This window comes from Oryx dammah, unplaced genomic scaffold (genome assembly GCF_014754425.2).
Source record: "Oryx dammah isolate SB20612 unplaced genomic scaffold, SCBI_Odam_1.1 HiC_scaffold_29, whole genome shotgun sequence".
Taxonomy (NCBI): Eukaryota; Metazoa; Chordata; class Mammalia; order Artiodactyla; family Bovidae; genus Oryx; species Oryx dammah.
The window spans coordinates 17,082,934-17,101,166 of record NW_024070213.1 but is presented as its reverse complement, the minus strand read 5'-3'; the positions used below and the strand labels follow the sequence as shown (position 1 = coordinate 17,101,166).

Genomic DNA, 18,233 nt, shown 5'->3' with positions numbered 1-18,233 from the left:
GGTGCTGTGACTTGGATTTAACCTGGCTGAAACAACCTCAACACGGACCCCACAAGGAGGAGGGAGGCTAAGCACAGCAAGGAGCCCAACTTGGTGAAAGCTCCCATGGTGGAAGTGGAACGCGAAGAAAACCCAGCACAGTGGAAGTGACAAGAAGCCCAGCATGCTGGAAACCAGGACAGTGAAAAAGGAACTCAGCAGAAAGCTCACACGGCTCAATTTCAGATTCCAGAAGACCTTCAGTTAAGGTAGGAGGTCTTCACTCCTATGGCTGGAGGGACATATGACTAACAAACTCTTAATTGCTTCACAATCTCTCGTTTCTTGTTTCCTTGAACCCCCTTGTAGCAGGCGAGTGGCAGTGGGCACAACTGAGGGACTCTGGAGAGGCTACTTCTTAGTATGTCCCAAAGGCTTCACTATCTGCTGAGCCCCAGTAGCTGTTACTCAAGCCAGTAGAGGTTCTTCTGTCCTTAATCTTTTTTGTGTCAAGGATCAGGCCAATGAAATCTGTGAGCACAGGTCAGGTATTTAGATTTTCCAGCAAGCTATGAAGGGGATTCCTTGGCACATTTTTCCCACTGCTTTTTTCTCCTGTCCTTTAGCTCCTCTCTCCCAGGACTTGAGCCCAGACAAAACCCATGACACCTGGCTTCAGGACCTAATGAAGCACAGGCTCTGATGTCTCATTGCAAAATTCAGTAAGAGACACAACAACCGATAAGAGGTGGATTTTTTAGAGTTCAGAGAGAAGCACACTCCGCAGAGTGTGGGCCATTGCAGAGGGCAAGGGCTTCTGCCATGGAATGTGGTCTGGCTAGGTTTTGCAAGCTGAGTAAATTCATAGATCATCCCAATCACTGGGGAACCACCCACTCCTCCATCCTTTGACAGTGCCTTGGAGCTGTCCTACCACCTCTGGGTATGTCATTTAGCTTACAGATTGGGGATTAGGTTTACTTGAATTTGACTTGTTATTTTGGACCCAATTGCTTTTAATCAGTTTATGTTATGCCTTTGTGCTATGTCATTCTTTCAAAAGTTGTGCCCTGACCCCTTCCCTCCTGTTTCATGCTCTTTTCCTGAGCTCTGTCCAGGCCTACAATGTTGCCTCCACAATCTTCTGGAGGGACAATCAGAAAATAGCTGGCTCTTGGAAGGGAAATACTGTATAATATCCAATCCCTTTAGATATTCAGGCCTTCATCTTCCATGTTTCCTACAACATGTGCAACATCAGCATCTCTCAGTGAACCTGCTAGTGTGGGAGACAGGCAAACAATGCCTGCTAGAAGCCCATCTATTGGCATCCCTTCAAAGGCAATTGGGTTTCCAGGGATAATGTTTGCCACTTTGGGAGTTAGCCCTGCAGGCCGTTTGGGCCCAAACCCTTACCACACTTCTCCTAAAGTTACAAACATATTGCTGGATCAAAACTCCACTCCACTTTTATGGAACATCTGCTCTGTTGCCTCTTACCAATTTGTTCTTAAGCCAATTACTAACTCCTACAACCAGGACCCTGCCCCCTTGTAGGCAACATTGCTCCACTCAGCCTGTTATTATAATACTTAAATGCCCCTAACAGAGCCAGATAACCCACTCCTTTGTCATTACTTCTGTTATTACTTAAAGTGGGTCTATGACAATGAAATGTTTACCATTGGAGACACTCTAACCTGCTCTTATGGAGGACTAAGGGAGGAAATCAGTGACTTACAATCCCTTAGAGCTGTAAGAGGAAAGTTTCCCAGTCTCAGGGCACAGGCTTGGATTGTTTACATCATGATATCTATTCCCATCTGCAGTGAACAAACTGGCAATGAGTTAAAATTACAACCCCTAAACCAAACCCAGCACTGGTCATGCTGGAGACCTTGGGGATGCCCAACTCCAGTCTGGGGGGTCTCAGGAGGTCATTCTGCTTTGATCTGCCTAGGGATCTGGTCCTTGAAAGGTTGTCATGCCTCAACCTGCTCGGGGATCTGCCAGTCCAGGGGTCCCAGTAGGTCATCACACCTTGACCTGCAGGGACTCAATTCTAGGGAGGCCGACCAGCTGCCAGGGGATTCAAGCTGCAGGAGGCTGTCGTGCCTCAGCTTGCCTGAGGATCTGCACCCTGACGTGGGGACTCCTGGTTCTCAGGTTGCAATAGTACTGGGTATGATAAGTCTCAAAAAGACTCAGCCCTAAGGAAGTTCACCCATGGAAATAGTTCAATCATGGAAATGGAAGGAAGCCTATTACTTGTGGGACTGTGCCCAGTCTCAACTATAACTCAGGAACCCAATAAGAACCCCATTGCCTTTTTGGAAAGGCTAAAAGAGGCCCTCCAAAAGTTTACCAATTTGGACTTAGACTTTTATGAGGGACAGGTGATTTTAAAGGAAAATTCCTGTCCCAATGCACATCAGACATCAGAATAAAGTTACAACAGCTATAGCAGCAGGACCCTGCTGCCTCTTTAGATGAGATAGTCCAGACAGTCACCAATACCTTTTATAACAGAGAATAGGAGAGGGAGGCCAAGGCCCAGGAGAGGGAGAAAAGGGAAGAGACAAGCCATGCCCAGATGCTGGCCGCCCTCCAGGGAAGCCCTATGGCAAACCCCGAGTCCTTGAAGGACAAAGAAGGAGGCAAAGGCCTAATCTGTAGACAGGTGGGGCATTAGGCCAAAGAGTGTCCAAACCATGACAAGTCTCCTAAAATGGCTTGCTACAAATGTCATCAACTGCGACATTGGGCGGCACTCTGCCTTTGGGACCTAAGAGGCTCAAGGTCAAGTGCCAAGCCTTCCCTCGCAATGGTTCAACAGGACTGAAGTGGCCCACTCCAGCCAGCCAGCCTGTCACAGATAACCATCATGGGGCTGGAGCCAAGGGTGCAACTGGATGTGGTAGGTAGGTCTGAGATTTCTTGGTTGATACAGGGACTACCTATTCTGTCCTGACCTCCTACTCCAGAGCCTTCTCCTCCCAAGCCTATATCATTTTGGGCACTACAGGACAAACAATTACAAAAGATTCACCTGAGCACTTTGTTGCTAGGATGGACAAATATTTTCCCACCAGTTTCTAGTGGTCCCTGACTGTCCATCTCCCTTATTGGGAAAAAATCTCTCCCTGCCTTTGAAACCTTGCAGCTATTGCAGTCCTGATAGAAGATGCTTTAAAACTCTCTTTTGGGGGCAAACTAACTATTTTTTACCAGCCGCCAAGTGAAACAACTCCTAAGTGGGAGAGGCCATTTATGGATGTCTGATCAAAGAATCCTCAGATATCAAGTAGTGCTGATGGAAAATCCAAACCTGACTATATCCTCTTGTGAGGTTCTTAAACCAGCCACCCTCTTGCCTACCCCCAAGGGCTCTCTCCCCTTTCACTCTTGCCTAGAAACCTTGGACCACTGGAAAAAACCCCAAGAGGGATTGTCAGAAGATCCTCTGACCAATCCTGAGGAAATCTGGTACACTGATGGAAGTAGCTTCATCTTGGATGGAAAAAGAAGAGCTGGATATGCAGTAGTCTCCAATTTTTAGATCATAGAAGCTAAACCTTTGCCATCAGGTCAGAAAGTTGCAACATGCAATGCCAGTTCAACAAGGACATATAAAGCTACAGCCGACCATGGAAAATATCACTCACCCTTAGATGGATACCACTATAAAGACTCTGAGGTCTGAAACTAGCAAGAGCAGGAGGCCCAATGCCCTCACCATCCCAGTTCAGCAGGAAGTAGCTAGAAAGACCTCAACGCCCCTATTCCCAAAGAATTGGGCCTCCCATCTCTTGGGGGGGGGATGTTAGGTAGTTAGAATGGGACAAAAGAGTCCAGAATGGTGGTGGCTAAAAGACAAGTAAGGGAAAAATCCATGAAAATAGAACAAAGGAGGGTCTGAGGACCAGTCTGAGGACTTCAGGTAGAAAAACAGCACTCCTGGCTAGCCCAATTTACATAGGGCAGGCCCAAGGGGAAGAGGAAAAAAACACACAAAAAGAGGAGCCAAAGGGCTGGGGTCCTCTCTCCCTCCCTGCCTCTCACTCTCTCTGCCTTTCTGCCTCTCTGCCTCTGTCCCTCAGTCCCTCTCTGCCTCTCTCCCTCTCTCCCATGCTTTCCTGCTCCCTCTCTCTCTCTTCTCTTCACATCTTTTGGGTTGGCATGCCTTCATGCCTTGAGGATGTATTTTCCTTTATTTTCTAAATAAAACTGAGCTGTAACCCAGAGCTGTAACACTGATCTGCCCGAGAGCTGTGACACAGTCTGTCCGAGGGCTGGTCCAACGCTTCAGATTTTTTGTTTTGATGAGACAGAATTGAGGAAATTACACACTCCCCTGACATACCCAACAAGAAATCCAGTGAACTCCAAGAAAACACAAATACGCTATTAAACAAATTCAGGTAGAGACTATGTGAACAAAATAAGGTTTTTTAAAAATTACTTATTATCATTATTATTGTTGTTTTTAATTTTTGGTTGCACTTGGTCTTTGTTGCTGCCACCAGCATTCTCTAGTTGTGGCAAGCAGGGGCTACTCTTCTTTGTGGCTTCTCTATACAGTGGCTTCTCTTGTTGCAAAGCACAGGTTCTAGACAAGCAGGTTTCAGTAGTTTCAGAATGCAAGCTCATATTTGTGGCTCAAAGGTCCTAGAGCATGGATTCAGTATTGGTTGTGCCCAGGCTGAGTTACTCTGTAGAATAAATTCAGGGTTGTTTTTTTTTTCTTTACAGAGATAGAAATCATAAAAAAGAAAGCAAACAAGGAGTTTACTGATGGTTTAGTGGTTAGGATTTTATGCATTTACTGCTGTGTCTGGGTTCAGTCCTGGTCAGGGAACTGAGATCCCTCAAGCTGTGCAGTGAGGCAAAGGAAAAAAAAAAAAAGGAGAAGAAGAAGAAGCAAACAGGAAAATGAACCAAACAGAAATTCTGTTGCTTAAGATTACAGTGAATGAAATGCAACAAAATAAAAAATGCTACAGAGAGCATCAGCAACAGTAGAAGACTCTGTAAGGCTGAAGACTAGACAATTGAATTACCCAGCCAGGGGACAAAGAAGAAAAAAGAACAAAAAAGTGTGAAAGAACCTGTGTGAACAATGGGATAACATTCACAGGAAAAAACATTATTGGAGTCCCAGAAGCAGAAAAGAGGGAGAAAGGGACAGAGACTGTACTTAAAGAAATAATACCTAAGATGGCAGAGGAATAGGACAGGGAGACCACTTTATCCCCCACAAATTCATCAAAAGAACATTTAAACGCTGAGTAAATTTCGCAAAACAACTTCTGAATGCCAGAAGAGGACATCAGGCACCCAGAAAAGCAGCCCATTGTCTTCGAAAGGAGGTAGGAAAAAATATAAATGACAAAAGAGGTAGGGATGGAGCTCTGTCCTGGGAAGGGAGTCTTAAAAAGAGAGAAGTTTCCAAACACCAGGAAACACTCTCACTGCCGAGTCTGTGGCAAGCCCTGGAACCACAGAGGGCAACATAACTGGGAGGAAAAATAAATAAATAATGAAAACCCACAGATTATGTGCCCAATGGCAACTCCCCCAGAGGAGAAGCAGCACAGACGCCTGCAGCCGCCACTAGCAAGCAGGGGCTGAGCAGGGAGGCGCAGGCTACATTGCTTAGAGTAAGGATCAGGCCTGAATGTCCCGAGGGCAATCTGAGGGAACTAACTTGGGCTAGCAAACCAGACTGTGGGATAGCTACAACGCAAAAAGCCCTAACCTAAGACACTGCCAGGCCCACCCACAGAACAAAGGACTGACTAGAGCTACATGAAAAGCCCTAACCTAAGACACCATCAGGCCCACTCACAGAACAAAGGACTAAACAGAGCTAGCTGGCTGCAGATCATCCCCCTCCGGTGACAGGCAGCCAGAGCCAGAAGGGGGCAATCGCAGCCCCAGAGAGACATTATCTTCCAAGCTGCAAGCATGCTTCTTTGCTAACTAAGACTTCTTGGGGTTCTGGACAGTCAACATCCGCTTGAGAAGGTGCACCGGTTGTACACCCAGAAAACTGAGCAGCAGGGACAGGGGAGGTGATAAGTCGCAGCAACCACGCTCACCAAACACCTCATCACCTGAGCTGCTCGGACCCGGGAAGGGCACAAAATGCAGGCCCAACCGAGTCTGCACCTCTGAGGACTACCTGAGTGCCTGAACCTGAGCGGCTTAAACCCGGGAAGTGCATGCAGCCCAGGGCTAGCCTCAGATTGTTCCCGGTGGAGCAACCTAGAACCTGAGCAGTGTGGGCAGGGGGGGCACATGCGCTGTGAGCGGAGGCAGGCCCAGTGTGGCTGAGACACCTGAGCATACACCAGTGTTATTTGTTTGCACTGTTCCTCCCTCCTCACAGCACGACTGAACAAGTGAGCCTTAAAAAGTGTCCACCATGGCCCCCTTGTGTCAGGGCAGAAATCAGACACTGAAGAGACCAGCAAACAGAAGAAGCTAAAACAGAGGGAACCTCCTTGGAAGTGACAGGTGCAATAGATTAAGACCCTGTCATTAGTACCAACTACATAGGAAGGGGCCTATAGATCTTGAGAAATATAAGCCAGACCAAGGAACTATCCAAAAATGAACTGACCCCACACTACCCATAACACTACCAGAGAAAGTCTTAGATATATTTTTACTATTCTTACTATCATTCTTTTGTTTTTTTAATTTTTTTTTAAATTTTAAGTCCTCTATTACAGGAACACATCCCTGAGCTTCAATATACAGTCTGCCAAAAGTTACTCCAAACCCACTGACATCTCATAACTCATTACTGGACACTTCATTGCACTTCAGAGAGAAGAAATCCAGCTCCACCCACGAGAACACCGACACAAGCTTCCCTAACCAGGAAACCTTGACAAGCCACTGATACAACCCCACCAACAGTCAAGAAACTCCACAATAAAGAGAACTCCACAAACTGCCAGAATACAGAAAGGCCACCCCAAACTCAGCAATATAAACAAGATGAAGAGACAGAGGAATACCCAACAGGTAAAGGAACAGGATAAATGCCCACCAAACCAAACAAAACAGGAAGAGATAGGGAATCTACCTGAGAAAGAATTCTGAATAATGATAGTGAAAATGATTCAAAATCTTGAAATCAAAATGGAATCACAGATAAATAGTCTGGAGACAAGGATTGAGAAGATGCAAGAAAGGCTTAACAAGGACTTAGAAGAAATAAAAAAGAGTCAATATATAATGAATAATGCAATAAATGAGATCAAAAACACTCTGAAGGCAACAAATAGTAGAATAACGGAGGCAGAAGATAGGATTAGTGAGGTAGAAGATAGAATGGTAGAAATAAATGAATCAGAGAGGAAAAAAGAAAAATGAATTAAAAGAAATGAGGACAATCTCAGAGACCTCCAAGACAATATTAAATGCCCCAACATTCAAATCATAGGAGTCACAGAAGAAGAAGACAAAAAGAAAGACCATGAGAAAATACTTGAGGAGATAATAGTTGAAAACTTCCCTAAAATGGGGAAGGAAATTATCACCCAATTCCAAGAAACCCAGAGAGTCCCAAACAGGATAAACCCAAGGTGAAACACCCCAAGACACATATTAATCAAATTAACAAAGATCAAACACAAAGAACAAATATTAAAAGCAGCAAGGTAAAGCAACAAATAACACACAAGGGGATTCCCATAAGGATAACAGCTGATCTTTCAATAGAAACTCCTTAGGCCAGGAGAGAATGGCAGGACATACTTAGAGTGATGAAAGGAAACAATCTATAGCCCAGATTACTGTACCCAGCAAGGATCTCATTCAAATATGAAGGAGAAATCAAAAGCTTTACAGACAAGCAAAAGCCAAGAGAATTCAGCACCACCAAACCAGCTCTCCAACAAATGCTAAAGGATCTTCTCTAGACAGGAAACCTAAAAAGTGTATATAAACTCGAACCCAAAACAATAAAGGAAGTGGCAACGGGATCATCAGTTCAGTTCAGTTGCTCAGTCGTGTCTGACTCTTTGTGACCCCATGAAACACAGCATGCCAGGCCTTCCTGCCCATCATCAACTCCCAGAGTTCACTCAAACTGATGTCCAGCGAGTCGGTGATGCCATCCAGCCATCTCATCCTCTGTCGTCCCCTTTTCTTCCTACCCCCAATCCCTCCCAGCATCAGAGTCTTTTCCAAATGGCCAAAGTACTGGAGCTTCAGCTTTAGCATCATTCCCTCCAATGAACACCCAGGGCTGATCTCCTCTAGAATGGACTGGTTGGATCTCCTTGCAGTCCAAGGGGCTCTCAGCAGTCTTCTCCAACACCACAGTTCAAAAGCATCAATTCTTCAACAGGATCATACTTATCAATAATTACCTTAAATGTAAATGGGTTAAATGCCCCAACCAAAATACAAAGACTGGCTGAATGGATACAAAAACAAGATCCCTCTATATGTTATCTACAAGAGACCCACCTCAAAACAGGGGACACACACAGACTAAAAGTGAAGGACTGGAAAAAGATATTCCATGCAAATAGAGACCAAAACAAAGAAGGAGTAGCAATACTCATATCAGATAAAATAGACTTTAAAACAAAGGCTGTGAAAAGAGACAGAGAAGGACACTACATAATGATCAAAGGATCAATCCAACAAGAAGATACAACAATTATAAATATATATGCACCCAAAATAGGAGCATCACAATATGTAAGACATGCTAACAAGTATGGAAGGGGAAATTAACAATAACACAATAAGAGTGGGAGACTTTAATACCCCACTCACACCTATGGATAGATCAACTAAACAGAAAATTAACAAGGAAACACAAAACTTTAAATGATACAATAGACCAGTTAGACCTAATTGATATCTATAGGACATTTCACCCCAATACAATGAATTTCAACTTTTTCTCAAGTGCACACGGAACCTTCTCCAGGATAGATCACATCCTGGGCCATAAATCTAGCCTTGGTAAATTGAAAAAAATTTCAATTAAAAAAATTGAAATCATTCCAAGCATCTTTTCTGACCACAATGCAATAAGATTAGATCTCAATTACAGGAGAAAAACTATTAAAAATTGCAACATATGGAGGCTGAATAACACACTGATGAATAACCAACAAAGAACAATGAAATAAAAAAAAAGTAAAAATATGCATAGAAATGAATGAAAATGAAAACACAACAACCCAAAACCTGTGGGACACTGTAAAAGCAGTGCTAAGGAGAAAGTTCATAGCAATACAGGCATACCTCAAGAAACAAGAAAAAAGTCAAATAAATAACCTAACTCTACACCTAAAACAACTAGAAAAGGAAGAAATGAAGAACCCCACGGTTAGTAGAAGGAAAGAAATCTTAAAAATTAGGGCAGAAATAAATGCAAAAGAAACAAAAGAGACCATAGCAAAAATCAACAAAGCCAAAACCTGGTTCTTTGAGAGGATAAATAAAATTGACAAACCATTAGCCAAACTCATCAAGAAACAAAGGGAGAAAAATCAAATCAATAAATTAGAAATGAAAATGGAGAGATCACAACAGACAACAGGGAAATACAAAGGATCATAAGAGACTACTATCAGCAATTATATACCAATAAAATGGACAACGTGGAAGAAATGGACAAATTCTTAGAAAAGTAAAACTTTCCAAAGCTGAACCAGGAAGAAATGGAAAATCTTAACAGACCCATCACAAGCACAAAAATTGAAACTGTAATCAGAAATCTTCCAGTAAACAAAAAGCCCAGGCCCAGACGGCTTCACAGATGAATTCTACCAAAAATTTAGAGAAGAGCTAATACCTATCCTGCTCAAACTCTTCCAGAGAATTTCAGAGGAAGGTAAATTTCCAAACTCATTCTATGAGGCACCGTCACCCTAATACCACCCCTGACAAAGATGCCACAAAAAAGAAAAGTACAGGCAATATCACCGATGAACATAGATGCAAAAATCCTTAACAAAATTCTAGCAATCAGAATCCAACAACACATTAAAAATATCATACACCATGGCCAAGTGGGCTTTATCCCAGGGATACAAGGATTCTTCAATATCCGCAAATCAATCAATGTAATACACCACCTTAACAAATTGAAAAATAAAAGCCATATGATTATCTCAATAGATGCAGAGAAGGCCTTTGACAAAATTCAACATCCATTTATGATAAAAAAAAAAAACCCTCTCCAGAAAGCAGGAATAGAAGGAACATACCTCAACATAATAAAACTATATATGACAAACCCACAGCAAACATTATCCTCAATGGTGAAAAATTGAAAGCATTTCCCCTAAAATAAGGAACACGAAAAGGGTGCCCACTTTCACCACTACTATTCAACATAGTTTTGGAAGTTTTAGCCACAGCAATCAGAGCAGAAAAAGAAATAAAAGGAATCCAAATTGGAAAAGAAGAAGTAAAACTCTCACTGTTTGCAGATGACATGAACCTCTATACAGAAAACTCTAAAGACTCCACCAGAAAATTACTAGAGCTAATCAATGAATATAATAAAGTTTCAGGATGTAAAATCAACACACAGAAATCCCTTGCATTCTTATACACTAATAATGAGAAAATAGAAAGAGAAATTAAGGAAACAATTCCTCTCACCATTGCAATGAAAAGAATAAAATACTTGGGAATATATCTACCTAAAGAAACTAAAGACCTATATATAGAAAACTATAAAACACTGGTGAAAAAAATCAAAGTGGACACTAATAGATAGAGAAATATACCATGTGCATGGATCAGAAGAATCAATATAGTGAAAATGAGTATACTACACAAAGCAATCTATAGATTCAAAGCAATCCCTATCAAGCTACCAATGGTATTTTTCACAGAGCTAGAACAAATAATTTCACAATTTGTATGGAAATACAAAAAACCTCGAATAGCCAAAGCAATCTTGAGAAAGAGAATGGAACTGGAGGAATGAACTTGCCTGACTTCAGGCTCTACTACAAAGCTACAGTCATCAAGACAGTATGGTAATGGCACAAAGACAGAAATATAGATCAATGGAACAAAATAGAAAGCCCAGAGATAAATCCACGTGCATATGGACACCTTATCTTTGACAAAGGAGGCAAGAATATACAATGGAGAAAAGACAATCTCTTTAAAAATTGCTGGGTAAACTGGTCAACCATTTGTAAAAGAATGAAACTAGAACACTTTCTAACACCATACACAAAAATAAACTCAAAGTGGATTAAAGATCTAAATGTAAGACCAGAAACTATAAAACTCTTAGAGGAGAACATAAGCAAACACTCTCCGACATAAATCACAGCAGGATCCTCTATGACCCACCTCCCAGAATACTGGAAATAAAAGCAAAAATAAACAAATGGGACCTAATTAAAATTAAAAGCTTCTGCACAACAAAGGAAACCATAAGCAAGGTGAAAAGACAGCTTTCAGAATGGGAGAAAATAATAGCAAATGAAGCAACTGACAAACAAATAATCTCAAAAATATACAAGCAACTCCTGCAGCTCAATTCCAGAAAAATAAATGACCCAATCAAAAAATGGCCAAAGAACTAAATAGACATTTCTCCAAAGAAGACATACAGGTGGCTAACAAACACATGAAAAGATGCTCAACAGCACTTATTATCAGAGAAATGCATATCAAAACCACAGTGAGGTACCATTTCACACCAGTCAGAATGGCTGCGATCTAAAAGTCTACAAGCAATAAATGCTGGAGAGGGTGTGTAGAAAAGGGAACCCTCTTACACTGTTGGCGGGAATGCAAACTAGTACAGTCACTATGGAGAACAGTGTGGAGATTCCTTAAAAAAAAACTGGATATAGAACTACCTTATGACCCAGCAATCCCACTGCTGGGCATACACACTGAGGAAACCAGAATTGAAAGAGACACGTGTACCCCAGTGTTCATTGCAGCACTGTTTATAATAGCCAGGACATGGAAGCAACCTAAATGTCCATAACCAGATAAATGGATAAGAAAGCTGTGGTACATATACACAATGGAGTATTACTCAGCCATTAAAAAGAATACATTTGAAACAGTTCTAATGAGGTGGACGAAACTGGAGCCTATTATACAGAGTGAAGTAAGCCAGGAAGAAAAACACCAATACAGTATACTAAGGCATATATATTGAATTTAGAAAGATGTTAATGATAACCCTGTATACGAGACAGCAAAAGAGACACAGATGTATAGAACAGTCTTTTGGACTCTGTGGGAGAGGGAGAGGGCAGGATGATTTGGGAGAATGGCATTGAAACATGTATAATATCATATAAGAAATGAATCGCCAGTCCAGGTTTGATGCAGGATACAAGATGCTTAGGGCTGGTGCACTGGGATGACCCAGAGGGATGGTACAGGGAGGGAGGTGAGAGAGGGGTTCAAGATGGGGAACACGTGTACACACATGGTAGATTCATGTTGATGTATGGCAAAACCAATACAATATTGTAAAGTCATTAGCCTCCAATTAAAATAAATAAATTTAAATTAAAAAAGAAATAATACCAGATAAGTTCCACATCTGATGATATATAAAAATATAAAGTTCATGTAGCTAATAGGTCACCCCTTGGAGTTCATTCAAAATAATTGTATCCAATACACAGTGTTTATAATCAACACAAAGAGAATATTTTAAAAGCATCAAGAGAAAAGCAAATGCTCACAAAAGAGAAATTCCCTTAAGAATATCAGTGGACTTCTGAGAAGAAACCTGTCAAGCCAGGAGAGAAAGGGATGATATATTCAAACTGATGAAAGTAAACCTGCCAGCCAAGAATACTTTTTTCAGGAAGGTTGTCTTTCAGAAATGAAGATGAGATACAGATGTTCCCTAACAAATAACAGTTGTGGGAGTTCACCAACACAGGTTTACCTTAGAATATTGCTGAAGGGAGTTCTTCAAGCTAAATGAAGGATGTTAATTATTATAGGAAAGAAGTGAAAATATACAACACACTTGTAAATGTAAACATGTAATCCAATTCAGAATACTCTAACACTGTAATATAGTGTGCTAACCAATTGACTCTAGTCTAAAGGAAGTATTAAAATAACTATAGAAAAAATATTTTGTTATTTAATATACAAAATATAGAGAGGTAAATACTGACATCAAATACAGGAAATATAGAAGGGGATAAAAATGTAGAGCTTTAGTATGAGATTGAAATTAATTTGTTATCAGTATTATATAGACTTGTGTCTCTTTGTGTTTTTCTTGCTCAGTCATCCCCAACTTTTTGCCACCCCAGGAACTATAACCTGCCAGGCTCCCCTGTCCATGAATTCTCCAGGCAAGAATACTGGAGTGGGTTGCCATTTCCTTCTCCAGGGATCCCAGCCCAGGCATCAAACCTGGGTCTCCTGCATTGCAGGCAGCTTCTTTATCTTTTGAGCCACCAGTTGTGTCTACAAGATGTTTCATGTGAATCTCATGGCAACAAAAATGTAAAAACCTACAGTAGAGTCACAAAAAGTAAAGAGAAGGGAATCAAAGCACGACATTATCCCAAATTATCAGTTCACAGTTCTAACTGTTGTGCAGAAGAGTTGAGTTGACCCAGTCTCTTAAAACATCCTCCAATATCAGCAGAAGAGGACTTTCCTTATACAATGTGAAGAACTAATTAGGCTGTTTGTGTCTTTTTGAGCCAAAGAACTCTTTCTGCAACTCTTTCTTATGTCATACAGACAGTACAGCTGTACTTTTTTAATTGCAAATTCTCTTCCTGTGATATTTTTGTGTGGTTTTATTGAAAAACTACCAAATGATAGATCATATGAATGCCCTTTCTTCTCTGTTGGTTCTGATTAAGACTTAATAAGAAGTCACATGTTAGTATGTTGTGGTTTGTCTTGTGTATCCTTAGAGATAGAGATTTGCAGAGTTCGTTGTGACGTGTCTGTTGATGACAATCTCCTTCTTTTTGAAAATCAAACTTTGCCTTGGTAATTGCTGAAAACATTTGCCTTCAAAACAAAAATATCAAGAAGCTAAATGATGTCTTCAAAAATATTTCTTTATATTTGCGATCAGTTCAGTTCAGTCGTTCAGTCATGTCTGAGTTTTGCGACCCCATGAATCACAGTACACCAGGCCTCCCTGTCCATCACCAACTCCCGGAGTTTACCCAAACTCATGTCCATTGAGTCGGTGATGCCATAGAGCCATCTCATCCTCTGTTGTCCCCTTCTCCTCCTGCCACCAATCCCTCCAAGCATCAGGGTCTTGCCCAATGAGTCAACACTTCCCATGAGGTGGCCAATGAATTGGAGTTTCGGCCTCAGCATCAGTCCTTCCAATGAACATCCAGGACTGATCTCCTTTAGTATGGACTGGTTGGATCTCCTTGCAGTCCAAGGGACTTGCAAAAGTCTTCTCCAACACCACAGTTCAAAAGCATCAATTCTTCGGCGCTCAGCTTTCTTCATAGTCCAATTCTCACATCCATACATGACCACTGGAAAAAACATAGCCTTGACTAGACAGAACTTTGTTGGCAAAATAATATCTCTGCTTTGAATATGCTATCTAGGTTGGTCATAACTTTCCTTCCAAGGAGTAAGCGTCTTTTAATTTCATGGCTGCAATCACCATCTGCAGTGATTTTGGAGCCCCCCAAAAATAAAGTCTGACACTGTTTCCACTGTTTCACCATCTATTTCCCATGAAGTGATGGGACCAGATGCCATGATCTTTGTTTTCTGAATGTTGAGCTTTAAGCCAACTTTTTCATTCTCCTCTTTCACTTTCATCAAGAGGCTTTTTAGTTCCTCTTCACTTTCTGCCATAAGGGTGGTGTCATCTGCATATCTGAAGTTATTGGTATTTCTCCCAGTAACCTTGATTCCAGCTTGTGCTTCTTCCAGCCCAGCATTTCTCATGATGTACTCTGCATATAAGTTAAGTAAGCAGGGTGACAATTTACAGCCTTGACATACTCCTTTTCCTATTTGGAACCTGTCTGCTGTTCCATGTCCAGTTCTAACTGTTGCTTTCTGACCTGCATATAGGTTTCTCAAGAGGCAGGTCAGGTGGTCTGGTATTCCCATCTCTTGAAGAATTTTCCATAGTTTATTGTGATTCACACAGTCAAAGGCTTTGACATAGTCAGTAAAGCAGACATCGATGTTTTCGTGGAACTCTCTTGCTTTTTGTTGATCCAGTGGATGTTGACAATTTGATCTCTGGTTCCTCTGCCTTTTCTAAAACCAGCTTGAACATCTGGAAGTTCATGGTTCACATATTGCTGAAGCCTGGGTTGGAGAATTTTGAGCATTACTTTACTAGCGTGTGAGATGAGTGCAATTCTGGGTAGTTTGAGCATTCTTTGGCATTGCCCTTCTTTGGGATTGGTATGAAAACTGACCTTTTCCAGTCCTGTGGCCACTGCTTAGTTGTCCAAATTTGCTGGCATATTGAGCACAGCACTGTCACAGCATCATCTTTCAGGATTTGAAATAGCTCAACTGGAATTCCATCACCTCCACTAGCTTTGTTCGTAGTGATGCTTTCTAAGGCCCACTTGACTTCACATTCCAGGATGTCTGGCTCTAGGTGAGTGATCACACCATCATGATTATCTGGATCATGAAGATCTTTTTTGTACAGTTCTTCTGTGTATTCTTCCCACCTCTTCTTAATATCTTCTGCTTTTGTTAGGTCCATACCATTTCTGTCCTTTATCGAGCCCATCTTTGCATGAAATGTTCCCTTGGTATCTCTAATTTTCTTGAAGAGATCTCTAGTCTTTCCCATTCTGTTGTTTTCCTCTATATCTTTGCATTGATTGCTGAGGAAGTCTTTCTTATCTCTCCTTGCTAATCTTTGGAACTCTGCATTCAAATGCATATCTCTTTCCTTTTCTCCTATGCTTTTTGCTTCTCTTCTTTTCACAGCTATTTGTAAGGCCTCCCCAGACAGCCATTTTGTTTTTTTGCATTTCTTTTCCAGGGGGATGGTCTTGATCCCTGTCTCCTGTACAATGTCACGAACCTCCGTCCATAGTTCATCAGGCTATCAAATCTAGTCACTTAAATCTATTTCTCACTTCCACTGTATAATCATAAGGAATTTGATTTAGGTCATAACTGTATGGTCTAGTGGTTTTCCCTACTTTCTTCAATTTAAGTCTGAATTTGGCAAGAAGGAGTTCATGATCTGAGCCACAGCCAGCTCCTGGTCTTGTTTTTGTTGACTGTATAGAGCTTCTCCATCTTTGGCTGCAAAGGATATAATCAATTTATTTCGGTGTTGACCATCTGGTGATGTTCACGTGTAGAGTCTTCTCTTGTGTTGTTGGAAGAGGGTGTTTGCTATGACCAGTGCGTTCTCTTGGCAAAACTCTATTAGCCTTTGCCTTGCTTCATTCTGTACTCCAAGGCCAAATTTGCCTGTTACTCCAGGTGTTTCTTGACTTCCTACTTTTGCATTCCAGTCCCCTGTAATGAAAAGGACATCTTTTTGGGGTGTTAGTTGTAAAAGGTCTTGTAGGTCTTCATAGAACCGTTCAACTTCAGCTTCTTCAGTGTTACTGGTTGGTGCATAGGCTTGGATTACTGTTATGCTGAATAAACCTGCCTTGGAAACGAACAGAGATCATTCTGTCTTTCTTGAGATTGCATCCAAGTACTGCATTTTGAACTCTTTTGTTGACCATGATGGCTACTCCATTTCTTCTAAGGGATTCTTGCCCACAGTAGTAGATATAATGGTCATCTGAGTTAAATTCACCCATTCCAGTCCATTTTAGTTCGCTGATTCCTAGAATGTCGATGTTCACTCTTGCCATCTCCTTTTGGCCACTTCCAATTTGCCTTGATTCATGGACCTAACATTCCAGGTTCCTCTGCAATATTGCTCTTTACAACATTGGACCTTGCTTCTATCACCAGTTACATCCACAGCTGGGTATTGTTTTTGCTTTGGCTCCATCCCTTCATTCTTTCTGGAGTTATTTCTCCACTGATCTCCAGTAGCATATTGGGCACCTACTGACCTGGGGAGTTCCTCTTTCAGTATCCTACCATTTTGCCTTTTCATACTGTTCATGGGGTTCTCAAGGTCATTATTTACCTTAATTCAGTTTCCTTTTCTTTAACCCTCCCAGCCCTCTGATCATTGCTGTTTCTGCAGGAAACCACACCCAGGCACTGCCGCACTGCAAAAACTGCGTGTCCATAATGGCAGACTCTGCTGCCTCAGAGGAGAGCGCCCCCTACTGCTCATGTGAGTGTCCCAAAGGACAGAAGACCCTTCTCATTCCCCAGATCAATGCCCCATTGTCCCATTTCTCTCTCCTCAGACAGCAGACTGCTTTGCCTGGTGGACGGAGGCAGTCCCTGCACGGGGAGAGTGGAGATCCTTGACCAGGGCTCCTGGGGCACCATCTGTGATGACGGCTGGGACCTGGACGATGCCTGCATGGTGTCCAGGCAGCTGGGCTGTGGAGAAGCCCTCAGTGCCAAAAGGTCTGCTCACTTCTGGGCAGGATCAGGGCCCATCTGGCTGGACGACGTGAACTGCACAGGAAATGAGTCACTCGTGTGGAGGTGCCCTTCCCGAGGCTGGAGGTGGCACTACTGCAGACATAATCAGGACGCGGGGGTCATCTGCTCAGGTCTATGCTGCACTCTGTCCACAGGCTGGGGGATGAGTGGAGCCCTGGAGGACGGGAGTCGGAGCCCTGAGGGAGAGACGCTGAAAGGACCTGAGTAGGAGGCTTCCTCCCATGCAACCTGTCTTTGCAGCAGACGTGAAGGCGAGGTGCTTTCACTTCCTCCTGTAGCAGCTGATGTTTGGTTCTTTCTTCTCAATAGTGTTTCCCGGCAGAGCTGTTTCTTAGTTTCCACTTGAAAGCAAGGCTCTCTCTTCAGTTTCCTGTGGTAGTACAGTCTGGAGATACTGTTGATGTTGTATTGAAAGCACAGATATACTCTGTTCAGCTCTGTTTGATAGGAATCTGACCATGGTCTCTGTGGGCCAACATCCCAGTGTCCACAGGGCTGCGTTCTTCCTGGAGACATGGGGAGGACTCCTTTTCCAGCCTTTCCTGGTTTCTATGTGGCCTCATTCCTTGGCTTGGAGCCCTCTTTCTTCTTCAGACAGACAACAAACTGTGTCTCTTCTGAATATTCTTCCTTATATTTCCCTCTGACTATAGCTGGGAAAGTTTATCCACTTCTAAGTTGAGGCTAAG

The 18,233-nt window shown here is 42.2% G+C and overlaps 1 protein-coding gene across 1 annotated transcript in view; it reads left to right on the top strand.

The window, feature by feature from the left end:
- LOC120857968 (deleted in malignant brain tumors 1 protein-like) overlaps positions 1–18,233 on the top strand; it is a 239,264-nt gene that overhangs the window by 213,616 nt on the left and 7,415 nt on the right. Inside the window, 2 exon segments of the mRNA XM_040233889.1 lie at positions 17,171–17,263; positions 17,340–17,654. Coding sequence (XP_040089823.1) covers positions 17,171–17,263; positions 17,340–17,654 — 408 coding nt within the window.